Source organism: Alligator mississippiensis, chromosome 2 (assembly GCF_030867095.1).
Source record: "Alligator mississippiensis isolate rAllMis1 chromosome 2, rAllMis1, whole genome shotgun sequence".
NCBI classification, from domain to species: domain Eukaryota; kingdom Metazoa; phylum Chordata; order Crocodylia; family Alligatoridae; genus Alligator; species Alligator mississippiensis.
This window is the reverse complement of record NC_081825.1, coordinates 167768017-167783360: the sequence shown is the minus strand read 5'-3', so window position 1 is coordinate 167783360 and position 15344 is coordinate 167768017. Positions and strand designations below refer to the sequence as shown.

The following is a 15344-nucleotide window of genomic DNA, read 5'->3' as shown; positions in this document are numbered from 1 at the left end:
TGGCATGTTAGTGTTGAGCACTGTTGCTGTGTGAATGTGGTTTTGGGGGGATAAAATTATTAACATGTTGCTGCTCTGATTTATGTGTTTCTGTCTTTGCCCTCTCAGCCGACCAGTCCCAACAGAGGCTGGTTCATTCCACCATTTGGAGGAAATCCCTGGTGGGTTTACCTTGCAGCTGCCATCCCTGCTCTGCTGGTGACTATTCTTGTCTTCATGGACCAGCAAATAACAGCTGTCATTGTCAACAGGAAAGAACATAAACTTAAGGTTGGTGCCTTTTGTGATTGCATGACTGCAAAGAAGTGACAATCCTACCCTCTCTGAGAGAGAGATGGGGAGGGAGCCTGCCATAGGAATGGAGATCGTCACTGTGTCAGAAACTTATTATTTGGGTGTAATTACACATGGATTGTTTTCTAGAATTGCTGAAAGCAGTCACCAATATGTATTTCTCAAGCACCATGTGAATTCTTAGTGAAGCAAGGACATGGCCAGTGGGCCAAATCCAAATGTTCTTCCAGGTACTGTGCCATTTTGATTTCAGGAGGATTTCAGTCTTGAGTAAGGGGAATATAAATATAAGAAGCCAAGTCCTTGACCCTTAATAGTAGTTCCTGCAAAAAGAGTTACCACTAGCACCAATCTGGTATATCTAACATTTGGCCATGTACTCTGCCTGCCCTAGAGATGGGGATAGTGTCAGGGCCAGGCATGTGGAGGCAGCACTCTATCCACTGCTTAGCTGGCAGGGATGGTCCTTCTGGAGCAGCTCACCTAAGTCAGCCCTTCTCTGTCAGGAGACATTTCCGCTTAGCCACTTTTGAATCCCTACCCAGCAGGAGATTGATGCCTCTTAAAATTGAATCCAGAGTTCCTGGCAGGGCCTGTACTACTAAAAATACAAACTCCTGATTAACTGCAAAAGGATCTCATGAATATAATTTAGAACTCATTTATTCCCAAAACTCTCATTTGTGGATGTTTGTCTAGGTGATGTCTTCTTGGTTTTCAGCATTGTCCATCATTACCCACAAGGAAATGCCAAAGAAGCCAGGCAGGGGAGGGGGCTTGTGAGAGCACAGTGCAAAGGAAAAAGATTTTCCTTCTGCATAGATGCCCTTCTCACCCTAGGTGAGGACAGGTATGTCGGACAGATCTTTTGCAACAGGTACATTCCTGTTACAAAGGTGTTCCTATCAAGCAGACTTTGGAGGGAGGGTGGCACATTGTTTTCCTTTCCTCTTAGATCATTTTCTTTGCCTAACCACTTGATGAGCCTCACTCTCTTAAGTGCAAGACAGAGGGGCAGGTGTGGAAGATTTCATCTTTTCTGTATGCACCTTCTGTCAAAGGAGGCACTGAATGGAGCAGTCCTTACTGCCAGCAGTGTTGCTCTTTGCTATTACTAAAGGTCCTTGGTAGATGTTTCCTGTTGTGGAGAAACTATCCATTGGCAGAATTCAAGTTAATAAATGCTAGTAGTAATAATAATAACAATAAAAAGAGCCATCCTTTAAGAACTGAACTCCTTCCTGTCTATTTACCTTGACCCCACAGGCCCTACTTGGAGAAAGCCAGGAAGAAGGCTGGGCCAGTGGTTAAGACACTAGCCTAAAACCTGGAAGATTAAGGTTCAGTACTCTGCTGTGCCACAGACTTCTTTGGGTGGGTAACTTAGGCCCAGAGCCATGAAAAAGTATTTGGCAGCCCAACCTCCATTGATTTCCCATGGGAATAGCAGTGAAGTGCCTAAATATAAGTGCAGATCTGGGTCTTGGCCTCTGTATCTCGATTCCTTATCTGTACAGTAGAAATTACAGTAGAAAAGCACTTCACAATCTTGCATGTATTTATCCTCACAGGAAAATACAGATGGTCTATCAAAGACTCAGGCTATGGACCACTTGGCCTCTGGATATGCCATAATGAGTTGAGTTTCTGGGTCGTGTTGGGAGGGCAGTGATCTGAGGGGAGGATATTATGGCATTTTACAAATACCTACAATAGACAGTTGCTTGGCAGATTTCCTTGTAGTGAGAGACTTGTTCCACCCTGCTTTGATCTTGAATGTAGGTTTGGTTAATGGCATCTTCCCATCCAACCATTTAAATTGGAAGAGTATATAAATTAACTTGGCAGTTACTAGAATTCTGTGTGGAAAGATGAGGGACACATTTGCCTTCCAGACCTTATACTTGCTAAAAGTAATGGATGGAGTTGTGGAGGTGGGGATAGTTCATTCAAATCTGTAGAAGTGAAACCTGAGACTTGAGAGGATGTTTTTTCTTGATGCATTGGATTACTGCATCTGATCCAGGATTTCTCTTGCCTTATCAAAATGGGCAAAGTTTTTTTAGATTTGTCAGGCCCCTGCTAACAACATGGTTATCACATAAGAAAATCATTGGTGATTATAGTGTTTGCAACAAGGTGAGTTTATATACCTGTTACCCCATAGTGAACTTGCATGTGAGTATGGCTGCCTGATTAAGAATGTGGGCCTTGGAGACCTGTGATGATTTAGGAAACCCAGTCTTGACTGGTATGTCATAAGTAGACCACAGTTTAGCAGCTGAAAAGTTCTTGCTCTAGTGCAGAATGCAGGAGAATAAACTGTAGAGGCATTTTAGATACAGTAAGGAAAATAAGAGTCAAAATCCCCACTCGTGAATGGTGTTTTTACAATGCTGTGTGTTGCAGTGTTTTTAAAATAAACTTTCTATGCTGACCTTTAACTATTTCTTATGGCTCTGTAGGGTTTTTCTCAGCCCTGCAGGGTGAATTTTACCAAATAATATTGAGTTGCTGTAAAAAGGACTCTCCCTTCCTGCAGACAGGAGACATTTAAAAAGGTCTAAACTGTAGGAATAACGACTGATTCAGGACAAGGGTAATGCTGAGGTCACTGTTTAGGTGTTAACCTCATCTATAATACTGAGAGCCATTTAGCTAGGGGCTCTTGTGCCAGTTCTTATTTGAAGAAGAGGTAGTTGTTCGCATCCTTATGATAATGGTTGGAAATGTGTAACAACATATAGATTTAAGAGTAATCTCCTGTTGACCTAAAGGACCAAGTTAGAATAGTAGGGGTAAAGGAAAGATTTTAAAGAAAAAGTAGCTTTTGAAGGGATCTAAATGACAAAACATTGGCTCACTGACTGCTGGTCTGGCTTGATGCAGGCTTCTGGACTGTACCAGTCTTCATTTCTTTAGTGAGGTGAACATCCCTTCCTGCTCATCTTGTCCAGTTTTTTCACATAGTTATATCTTATATGCATCTTCCTGAAAGGGGCAGTTTTTCTTCTAACCTCAATTTGAAGTGTCTTATAAAATGAACACAGTTATAAAACTGAGTTGAGCAGAAAATATATGAGCGATTAATTGAAAGAGCTCCCAGATAGTCTTATGAGTGCAGGGGTTTTCAATAGGAGGTACGCATTAGGGCTGTGTGAAGCTTTGGTCCCTGATTCAATTTGGAGGTGATTCAGTCCAATTCACTGGCTGAATCTCTGACTATGACTCGAATCAGGTGACCCTTTAATCTCTCTGAATCGAATTGGAACCCTCCAAATCGATTCGGGGAGATTCGGAAAGATTCGGCGATTCGTACATAGACACAGCTTTACATGTTTTTTCTACATACCTCAGGGTACCAGGCGGCTCATGAATGCTGCAGTGTTGGGGCGCATGGAGTGTCCCACAGGAGCATGGGGGGTCCCCAGCGCGCTCGGCAGCAAACCCAGAAGTGGACCAGAAGCACTTCTGGGCCCACTGGGGAGCATGCACGGGGACCCCCCTCATACCTCCCCAGCTTAGTGACTGGTACCTCCTGGGTCTGGGGGGTACCCGGGGTCCCCTCACGGCCAATCATCAAGCTGGGGGGGGTTCAGGGGGCCCCTCTGCTTGTTCCCTGGTGGACCTGGAAGTGGACCGGAAGAATCCATTTCCGGGTTTGCCACTGAGCATATGAGGAGCCCCCCTGTGCTCCTGTGAGATGCTTCATCCACCCCACCATCACAGCATTCACAAGCTGTGCCTGGCACCTAGAGGTATGTATAAAAAACATTTAAAGCTGTGTCTATGGCTGAATCGCTGATTCTCCGAGTCACTGTCCCTGATTCGGCAGAATCCGAATTGAATAGGGCCTGTTTCATACACCCCTACTATTGCAGGCCCATTTCGCACACCCCAAATTGAATAGGGCCTGTTTTGCAGACCCCTGGAGGTACTTGGAAAGGGGCTAGGGGGTATGAGCAGGCGGGTGGGCAGGAATGGAGCGCTGCCACCCACCACCCTGTGCTGCCGCCTCCCAGGAGCAGGGCCAGGGGTGGGACAAGGGCAGCGGCTTCCCTCTGCAGATGCAACCACCCGGCCAGCCAATGTGCGGGTGCGGGGGGAAGAGCTTGCGCACAGCAGCTGCCACTGCTGCCATCCACCACTTCGCACTGCCTCATGGAAGCCACCCCTGGTCTGCATCCAGCCACTGCCACCCCCGCCCCGTTCTGCCAGAAGTTTACCCAGAAGGGGTACACTCCTTAAAAAAGGTTAAAAACCCCTGCATTAGAGTGTGTGTTCTTTCTTCACATGCAGCTAGGTGGCTTGAGCCAATTATGAATTGAGAGTGTCTCTTCTCACCAGTCTGGGGCTTGTGCTGCTGTACAGACCAAATTATCTTATCTCCATCAGGAGCAAGCTTGGGGAAGGCAGTAGATAACTTGCCAAGAAGTATAACCCTAGGGTAATGTTCATATCACCTCTTCCCTATTGGTTGGCTGCCAGTAGGGTGGCTACAAGACTGGCCACCCCAGACTCTTTGGCTCCATGTAAATTTTTATCCTTTAGCTGGAGTTTGCTACTTAAATGATAAAAACCAGCAATGTGGTGGTTTCTCTTGGAAGCCACTGCCACCAGATTGAAGAAAAGTCTAGGTTATATTTTTCCCTTAGAGATGCACCTTTACTTTGGACAAGGCTGAAACAGCCCTGCTGGAGAAACTGCCCCAGGGCTCACTAAAGTATTTCAGAAGAGCAACATTGTTTTTTGCTTTAACTATATTACATCTTATGCTAGTGATTCTGAAGCAGGGTGCTGTGGCACCCTGGTTAGCACTGCATGATATGCAAACACCTATACATGACCCACAAGATAAACCCAGAGATTTCAAATAGGAATCCACAGTATCAAAAACACTCTGTTGTAGTCTTTCTGAGTTCTTTGTAAGAGAAGAATTGCTGTATTAGTTTTCTATAATGAAAAAAAAAAAGAGTGAAACTGAAGAGCTGGCATTTTCTGAGAGGTGCCTTTAGTATAAAAAGATAGAGAACCACTGTTTGATGGGCAGAAAAAAATAAGTAGGAGGGAATATCCACTGTAGCATTTTCTCAGGTTGTTGCTTCAATTCTTTAATGATTAGTTAACAGAAATGGCAAAATGCTATTCTGTCAAAACCCTCCATATATTTTTATATTACAAAATATAAATATTTCAGCATGGGGCTATTTTAATATCAAAATTCACTTTCTTTGTTTCTGATTATAGGAATGTGTTTTTTGTGTAAATGAGGTTGAGGAGGGGAGAGAAAATGAATAGGTTCTCTAGTTCCTCTCAGAAAAAAAAGCCATATGCAGATTTACTGTAAGGAGAAGTAGGCCAATTTTGGTGTGAGTACCTTGTTAAAATATTGGATGCCTATTGACGTATTGTCTGAAACTTTGCTTACCAAAGATAAAAAGTGCACAAACAATAAACAATATTCAGGTCTAGCTAGGTGCCTTTCCCCGCTAGAGTAGGTTTTAACTCACTTGTTAGTTCTAGTAAAATCAAATTTAACAGATGTTAAAACATCTAATCTCCTTTAAACTATCAAACTCCTAATATAGCCCTTTTAGAGTTTTATTTTACAGATGCTTTTCTTCTATGCCCCCCTCATTTTCTCAAACTTATTCCTTATTTTTGTGTTTAGAGCAAGAAGTGTGTAGATATTGCTTAAAAGAAGCCTTTTTTGGTCAGAGGTGTAAGTAAGAACATTGGTGCCCTGGGCTGGGCCATGCAGGGTGCTGAGTGCTAACCTTCCTGCACCAGGTTCACTGCCTTTATAGTAGTGGCATGAGCTCCCCAGGCATGGGCTGCTCATACAATGTTGCAGGTAGCAGTGCAGGCCTCCCAGGGCCTTCTTGTACATCTTCTAAATTGGTACCTGAGACTGATGCCTCACTTGCCTACCACTAGTTATATTCCTTTTTTTTTCTCATTGGGTGAAATAACCAGTTTTCTCAAAGTTTATTTCCATAGACATCTCATATTAAATAATTAGAAGAGGTTGAGTTATTTCTAATTCAGTTTGGCAAACTTAGACCACTTTTATCCTTAAAAATGCTTTAATGCTCTAGGTTGTTCATGTTGCTCTCAACAACTAGGAACGTATCTGGATGTCCATGAAGATATGGTTACAATGGTGGCCATTTTTGTAGTGACTGCCACCAGTTTCCCTATTGCAGCTAAATCCTGCAGTTCTTTTCTGCTCTAAGTCCAGGATCTCAAATATCACAGTGTGATAACTGATGGCCAATGTTGACTTTTAACAAACACAGTCTAGCTTTTAGAACCCTTTGAACTGAAGGTTGCCATCACGCATGTTTCAGAAAATGGTTATGCCCATGGGTATTTCCCAATAGCTTATTAAAATTAAAGGTTAGCTTTGGACTGCTTTTACTAAGGGGTGAATTGGCTAATCATTTAAAATAGGAGGAGATAACTTGGCAGGCACTGCTAAAGTAGTTTATGCCAAAAGAAAGGATGTTTCCAAGCCAAAAGGGCTTGCTGGGTAGGTAGAGCGGGTTCATGAGAAGTGTGTGATTGTGGGCAGCTGCCACTTTCCCAAAGAGGAAGGCCTGACTCTTACAAGTACTGAGTATCCACAAAACCCATGGAGGCTAATGGGAGCTGCAGATGTACAGCATCCAGACAATGTAGAGCAAGAGGAAGGAAGGAGACAGTCCCTGGCATGTATCTGCCTGGATAGTCATTTGGCACTGCCTTTCCTCTGACAGATTTTGAAGGAATGAGTAATTTTGCTTGTGCGGGCATATACTGCCCATTGCATTTTCCTTCACGCTAATAGATTTTTTTTTGCTTAAGCTTCCTCCTAAATGAGATTTCCGAGAAAAGGATCAGACTTGTAAGAAGCAGCAGGTGAGATCCTGGCCTTTCACTCTGTGAAGAGACATGTCCTGTATATTTGTAATAGGATCTATAGTGTAACAGCTAATGCTCTGTTACAAGCTGTGATCCTGTATTCTGGACCATTTTTCCACGCCTTAGCACTTTCCAAATTCTCTTCTTGCTATAACTACCTCACACTGTGAACACAGACAGTTCTGTTTTCATAGACGCTACAGGGGCTTGGTGCATCTGTTTTCTTTCTCACCATGTTACCTAATAAAATAACAGTGACTTTTACCTAGACAAATACCAATATGAAATTGTGTGTATGTGTATAAATACAAATTTTACAACATGAACAGAGATTTACAGGAGGAGCTTTGAAACACTATGCCTAGAATATATTCAGGCAATATATTTTTGTTGGGAGGTGTACATAATGCTGTTTTGACTGTTAAAATTCTTGTCAAGCTTTGGTGCGTGTCCAGCCTAGGTTTTTTCTGGTTTATATTACTTCCTACAGTTGTTCTCAGCTCAGAGCTGGATTTATCCAGATGTACTCCATCATTGTGCTGGTTGAAGGGTTTGATCATGTTCAGTAACACCCTCCAAATTGTTATCCATGTGTGTCTTGTGTAGGCAGTGATAGTTAACGGCATACAAATTGCCAGATTTACAATTTGGATCTCCATCTAAACTACTCACTAGGCTGCTTACAGTTAAATTGCATGTGTTCAGTAGCTATATTAATCATTTATCCTCCAAAGAGTATCATGCCATATTCTCTTCAGTTTTCCTGGGTCTCTCAGATCAAGCTAAGTCATTCCCCACAATAATGTGTTGATATTTGCTGTTTGATCTATTTGCTGTTAAATCTATTTGATTTGCTGTTTGCTTTGGACACATTGGCTGTTTCTTTCAAGCTATGAGAGAGCACTGGGTTCCCCAGGACATTTGGAAGAATTAACTTTAACACTGCACTTGTCACCTGTCACCCTCCACAGAAAGGTGCTGGATATCATCTGGACTTGTTTTGGGTGGCTGTTCTGATGATCGTCTGTTCCTTCATGGGCCTGCCTTGGTATGTTGCTGCTACTGTGATCTCCATTGCACACATTGACAGCTTGAAGATGGAGACAGAAACCTCAGCGCCAGGAGAACAACCCAAGTTTCTGGGAGTAAGGTATGCCAAACCAAAGAGGGGCCTTATTTGCCTTGCTTGCTAAAAGTTCACTGTTCAGATGATTAAATGACCTACCATAAACACAGCAGTGATTCAGAGAAACTGGCTATCAGTTTTACAGGAAGTCTTCAGCTCAGCTGAGTTTTCCTTACAGCTCTTGTTTTTTTCCTGCAATGTTCTTTGCTTAAAAGGAAAAAAATTAAGCTGTTCTGTGTGCGTGTATGACAGGCACACACCCTATTGTGCTGGACTTTATGCATTTCATTACCCTTCAACATATCTTAAAATTGACAAGCTTTTGCATAATGAATTTTAATTAGTATGAGGTCCTGTAAAGTTTCATTAATAGGTACCTATCCATTACTATTTCACAGCTTTGAGAGTGAAATAGGAAAGTTGAGTTGTCCTTAGGATCATAAGGGATTTAGCAGCATAACTCTCCAGTGTTTTGCAGCTGAATCCCCTTTCATCTTTGTGCACCTTATCCAGAATTTTTAGAGCACATTTCCCAGGCTTTGAGGAAGGGAATAGTTTTACTACAGATAATTTTGTAGTTGGGCATTAGGATAGACATATGCAAGCAAATACAGCAGTAAAAAAAAAAAAAAGAAACTTGTAGGGTCTAGAGCAACCAATTCAACTTAATGAAGTAATTAACTCTGTAATTAGGTACAGAATTAAGTTGTTTGAAGTGCTTTCAGTAGGAGCCTCAGCATCTGTGAAAATTAGGCCAGTTATTTAGGTACTTCAATATGAATTGAATTCCCAAACTTTCAGATTAATTAGATTATGAATTTACCCGTAGTTGAATATGCTGGCCAGAATAGACATCTGTGGTTCCTTCCCTGAATGAAAGATATTTATCTGAAGTGTTGAAGTACAAAATATTAAGGTTAGGATTCAAAATATGACGCTAATGCACAATTCAGTAAGAAACAATTTATTGTCAATTTGCTTATCACACAAATTGCCAGTAATATGTACAAGGTTCTTTGGGTGAATCTGATATCTTTCATTAGACCAACTTAAATAGTTGGAAAAAAAATATTTTTTTTGCAAGCTTTCAGGTTTCAAAACCCTTCGTCAAGCTGAGGAAGCTTCTGCAGTTGGTGTGTGCTCTTCCTGGATGGAATAGTTGCTCTAATAAAAGAGATCAGATTGACCCAAAGAACCTTGTCTGCCTATGTCTGCCTGTCCTTAGACCAACACGGTTACAACCTATGCCCCAGTAATATGTACAGAATTTAGCCTGCCAATTGATTTGTCATGTTAAACATTTAAACATGTTTCTCAGTATTGACCAGTAACACTGTATAGGTTCGCCACTACCTCTGAGCTTGCTTTATAGCTACCAAAGTGAAAAATGGCCTTTAGGGATCAGTCTCAGTTTTTAAACAACATTAGGGGGCCAGATTTTCACAGATGGGTGCAAACAGTGCAAAGTATGCAGCTGTTGTCTTCACAAGTAAGGTATTGAGGGAAACACACCAATGGGCGCATCCCCACATGCTGGGGCATGTACTTACAGTGGGGACAAATTTATGCTGCTACTTTTTGCTGCTGTATGCACCCCTTCACGTGGGTTTGGTGCAGGGCAAAATGCTCCACTTCAGAGAAGATGCTGTTTCCCTGCTGCTCCTGGCGTACTGGAGGAGCCAGGGGACAACTAGAGGAGGGGAGCAGCACTGGGCAGCAGCCAAAGCATCTCCTGGGAGGATCGAGCTTCCGTGCCTGATGGCACATGCTCTTGGAGGATGCATTGTGGCACTTTTTCTTGGTGTGGTTTTTTTTTACTACTGGGGTTTCCCAGTAGCAAATTGTGCCCCTACATGGCAAATTTGCAGCACAAGGCACATTTTAATATGCCAGGTGTGCAGTTTGTGGTGCCACAAACCTCACGTGCCTGCATGTCTGGATTCGGCCAATGTGTGTACTCTGCATTTTCAAGAGGTGCAGGTTATTCTTTGGCATGTGCATGTATGTATGCATGAACTTGCTGGCATACTACTGCCACTCATCTTTGATAAAATTTGGCCTCAAAAATTAATCTTTACAAATGAGGGGGGCTTTTCTCTTTGTGACTTGAAAAAAAAAAGGAAACTAGAAATAAAGCAGAAGCTGATTCAGTAACTTCTCTGACTTGGTTTCAGGGAACAGAGGGTAACTGGTATCATTGTGTTTGTTCTGACTGGTGTGTCTGTTTTTATGGCTCCCATCTTGAAGGTAAGTTCTTTTTCTCTTCTTTATCCTTAGGACACAGGCAAATAAGCAAACTACCAACCATATAATACCAGGTCAACTTTTTAAAGCTATTAAAAGTACTGTCATCATAATGGTATGGAAAAGGAGATTAGGGAGAATTATTGATGTTGTTTTACAATTTAGCAGAAGATTAAAAATAAACTTTTTGGGGAAAAGTTACATATTTGTAGCTTGATGCATTCTTGCTAAGAAGTTTCAGGGTTGGGATTTTTTGTTCTGTCAAAAAAAGAGTTGTCTTAAATATTTGTATGCATCATCATTGTATTGCATCTTATGTTTTATGCACCTGCCTTCTGTGTGTTCCCATGGAAAAGATATTGTAAACACATTTGGAGAGCTTGTATGAGCATTCTGGAAACATGGTTGGTAGCCCAGAGTACTTGCCATGTGGAGACCATCCAGTGGGTGTATAGTCAAGAAAAGTCTATTTAAATGTATGATATGCATGCATGTGTGTATGTAAATGTGTACATCATATACATCCTGCTTTGTATCACTGAAGTGACTCCATGCAGTCTGACAACATCAATGAAACTTAGGACACAGACAAAAGTGATAGTTTTTGCCTGATCTGGCCTCTGAAAGCACTCTGTATCTGTGACCAAACAGAAATGCATGGCTGCAAAGCACTTTAAAAGGGCCTGATTCCACAGTAATCCAAACTGTCATTGCATGAGCATTCATTGCATGAGCATTCAGATGAAGATGTTTCAAAACAAAGCATCTTCAGTAACTTCTGTCTGTGGTGCCTCCCAGCCTGTCACTGTTTTCAGAATGGGTGGGGGGAAGGGGAGCGGAAGAGGTTTGGTCTGGGGGTTTTTCAGCCCGTGCCATCTTGTGGGTACTCCAGTCTACCCACCCCACCCTCCAGCGCTGTCTGGGGAACCTGTAGAATGTGCGTCCTCTGCTCCCTTTCCTCCTTCCTATTCTGAAAACAGCTGATAGACTGGAAGTGAGGAGGGGCTGTTGCTAAAAGAAACTGGCTGGAGGCTTGAAGCCAGCAGCTAGATTCCCCTCCCTCCTGGAACCAACAGAGAAATTCTGTTTGGTCCTGGTGGTCCTTGAAACTTAGATCGCTTTTTGCAAAGCGTTCTGAGTTACAATGGGGAGCTACATTTCTGTCTGCCCCCTTAGTATCCTTGCATCTTGATCCAAAGGGAGCTTTGGGAATGGCAGCCTTGTAGTGTTGACTGCCTTTAATCTGTGGAGTGGGAGAGAGTTCCAGGTAGGGGGAACCATGTAGCAGCAAGAATGACTTCTCTGTATGAAGTCTCTGAGAAGGCTGCGAGATGCAAAAGTAGAAATGTTTCTGGTAGGTGGGTGGGTGGATGGCTGTGTGTGTGTGTGTGGGGGGGGGGGGGGGGTCTGTGTGTATAGAAGGGAATCTGCAAAGGTCATGTTCCCTGAAATCAAGGAGCATAGAGAGGTTATGGCAAATCTTTTATCTCTTCTGGCAAATATATGTCCTCCTGATAATGGGGAGTCCAGTTCTATGGGAATTCCAATTGCATGTAGGTATCCGTGGAAGGTTATTCATGGCAATTAACTTTCAGCAATACCTACATGTAGGAAATCTGTATTTGTCACCCTTCCCCCAGTCTGTGTTTGTGCACATGGGATAAATATGACTTAGATGAGGGAGAATATTAAGAATTACTAGCAATGCATAGAATACGTGCTGACTTCAGCTAATGGAGTTACTCAATGAGAGTTTTGCCAGGGGGCTAGCATTTCATCTGCTAAGATCCAGCTGTCATGGCATAAACCTGAGCAGGGCAAGGTCCATCGAACCTACCATGATTTGTGCAGAACCATATAATAACTGAATTTCTTGATTTTGGGCTGACTCCTTTGGAAACAAACAAAGTTCTGACCCTCAGAAATGCTGTGCAGCTGAGCAGCATGCAAAGTATGTGTCTGTAAAAGGAACAGTACAATAGAAGTGTGATATCGTAATCTCCTGGTTCTTTCTGTTAATTCTGGTTAGATTTATTGCTGAGGATTTTCTTTAAAGCTTCTTCCATTTGCCTTTTTTCTTTGGCCTAACGTTATTTACATTCAACTACATGCAATTAAGTTGCCCTTAAAGCATCATTAAATTATGAAACACTGCTAGGGAAACTGGTTCTACATAGATGGTGCAGGAACATTTATTCACATATAGACTGTTCTACTGATTTGTTTATTGAGTACTGTAGATGTAGACTATGTTGTGCAACAGGAGAACTATGCCAAACAATTCCTAGACCATAGGATTTACAGTCTAGGAGTACAACCAAGGACTGTTTACCACAGTAACATGCGTTACTGTAAAGAAACAGTGGCAGCAGATGTAGTACACAGGGGGGTATGATGAAAAAATGGTAAAGATGCTTTGCAGTGGTTCCAGAGGAGTAAGTTCAAGTCTTGCTATGGACTTGCACCAAAGGCCATCCCCTAATCAGCCCAACTGTAAATGAGTACCTGGTTATGGGGAGTCAAAAACAGGTGGGTGTGATGCTAGCCATGACATTGCCTTGTGTGCTGTTGGCTACAGAGACTGGTGTAGACCCAGTGGACTGCTCATGTTGGGTGCACAGTTAGTGTTTTTTGAACATGTGGAGGAGGCAAATGAAAGGTTGATGCAAATCAGAAGCCTGTTCCCAGCAGGAGAACAGGGTTACAGAAAGGCACAAGTGAGGAAAAGCAACAAAAAGAGAAAGTATAGAAGTGACTCTGGACAGGACAGTAGAGAGTGGGGGGAACAGACAACAGCAAGGCTGAGAAAAGGTCAGTGTTGCTGAGTGCCTTGCTGGTGAAGAGAAGTAGTTTTAAAAAATATCAAAACTTTCCTAGAATTCTAGATTTGAGCTGGTTTTAAAAATTGTAATTTTTTCCTTCTGGTTCTTTGTGACTGGGTCTTACTTAATTTTTCATTTGTGTCATGAATTCCCAGCCTAATTTTAATCATGTGGTTGATGGTATGTGACCTCTCTTTACACAAACCCATTCCCCTCCCCATAGTGCATTATGATTTCTAAGCAGAAATTTCTCTGTTCATTTAATTATTTTACACACTTCCTTGAAGCATGGATATGGAATAAAGTTTCATTGCAGGGGGTGTGGGGTAGATTGGCATATCTCCCATGTTAGCCCACATAAGAGTCATCTTGGGAGTGTTTGAGGATCATTAACAAACCTCGGGGATAGGTAGTAGTGTTGTAAGAACTGCCTTGAGAATGAGTTACAAAACATGTACACTTGACAGTGCTACCAGCAAACTGAAAATAAAAAAGCCCCAATACAATAAAACAGTCAAAAAATAGAACTCCTTCTGTGTGGATGTTTGTTTTGCCTTTCATTTGATTAAGGCAGATTTCCATTGAAATAGCTTAGATCTGGCTAAAAGAGTGCCAAAAAGCTTCCTATTATGCATGTTTTCCTTGTGTTGGCCAGTAGCATGTTTGTTTAAGGTTTTTCAGACAGCAACCTCTTCCTTTGCCAGCAAATACATTGCCAGAGCAATATCTTCCAGAACTTAAGTACTGCACGATTCCTTCTCCACTGCTTTAAGGAAAGCATGATAGCGTATCGAGATTTTATTTATGCATGATTTACATGTTTAAATAGTTTAAATCAGTGAAATGACACTTGGTATACTTTTCTTATAAGAAAGGAAGTAAAAATTGTAGAAAAACTTCAGAGCATACCTAAAATCAAACTAAAAATCCCCCAAGCCTTCCCTACTTGTGTCAAGATATGTTGTCTTGTTCTATTCGTCAGATCAAGGGAGTCGGCATGAAACCCTTGGACATTGCAGCTATGCAAACAATGTAGAGCAGTGGTCTTCAACCTTTTTATGGTGAAGATTACTTCTTGGAAGTAAGGGGCACCCCAGGATCTACTGTGCCTTCCCGCCTGCCCCTTGCCCTGCCCCCACCCCACCCCACCCCACCCCACCCCCAGCCCAGTGGCAGCAGGGAACTGGGGTCAGAACCCAGCCCGGCCCAGTCTGAGACTCTCCGCCATTGTGGGGGGGGACTTCCGCCACTGGGTGCAACCCAGCAAAGGCTTCAGGGCCTGTGCCCTCCCCCGTGCTCCAGAGGCCCATGCCTTGCTCCCCTTTGCTCCGGAATGAGGCGGCTGCTGCTGCAGGCTGGCTGCTGGGCCTGGAGCACATCTGGGGAGTGGTATGGGTGCCCGAGGCCTCTGTCGGGCTGCACCCAGTGGTGGGAACCCCCCACCCATGAACCCCAGGGGGGTGGAGAGTCCCAGAGCGGGCTAAGGCTGGGGCCTGAGCCCAGTTCTCTGCCACCACTGGGCTGAGCTATGTCTGTCTGGCAGCCAAAGGAGCATGGTGTTGGACCACTGCCCCCTACTTGTGCTGTGAAGGCCTGTGTCCCGTCCTCCCCTGTGCTCCAGGGGCAGCAGGCAGCCCACAGGTGAAGCCGCTTCATCCAGGAGCACAGGTGGAGGGGCGTGGACCCCGGGCCCACCGCTGGGCTGTGTCCAGTGGCAGAAGCCTCCCCCACGCACCCCTGAGCAGCGGAGAGTCCTAGACCTGGCCGGACCAGGGCCCGATACCACACGAGTCCCTGCTACTGAGCTAAGCTGCATGTGGCCAGCTGCAGCGGGGCTCAAGGCACAGCAGCAGCCCCCTCTGTTGCCTCCACTGCTGCCCCCACAGAGAAGGGGATGGAGCCCCCCGTGCCCCTGGAGGAGCCCCCCTGGAGTTCCAGTCCTCCCACCACCCAGT

General features: G+C 43.6%; 1 protein-coding gene across 2 annotated transcripts in view; it reads left to right on the top strand.

The window, feature by feature from the left end:
* The window catches only part of SLC4A4 (solute carrier family 4 member 4), a 320050-nt gene that overhangs the window by 289676 nt on the left and 15030 nt on the right, over positions 1-15344 (top strand). For both annotated transcript variants that reach the window (XM_019493526.2, XM_014607383.3), the window contains exons 18-20: positions 109-270; positions 8169-8347; positions 10498-10570. In XM_019493526.2, coding sequence (XP_019349071.1) covers positions 109-270; positions 8169-8347; positions 10498-10570 — 414 coding nt within the window. The remainder of the gene's footprint in view (positions 1-108; positions 271-8168; positions 8348-10497; positions 10571-15344) is intronic.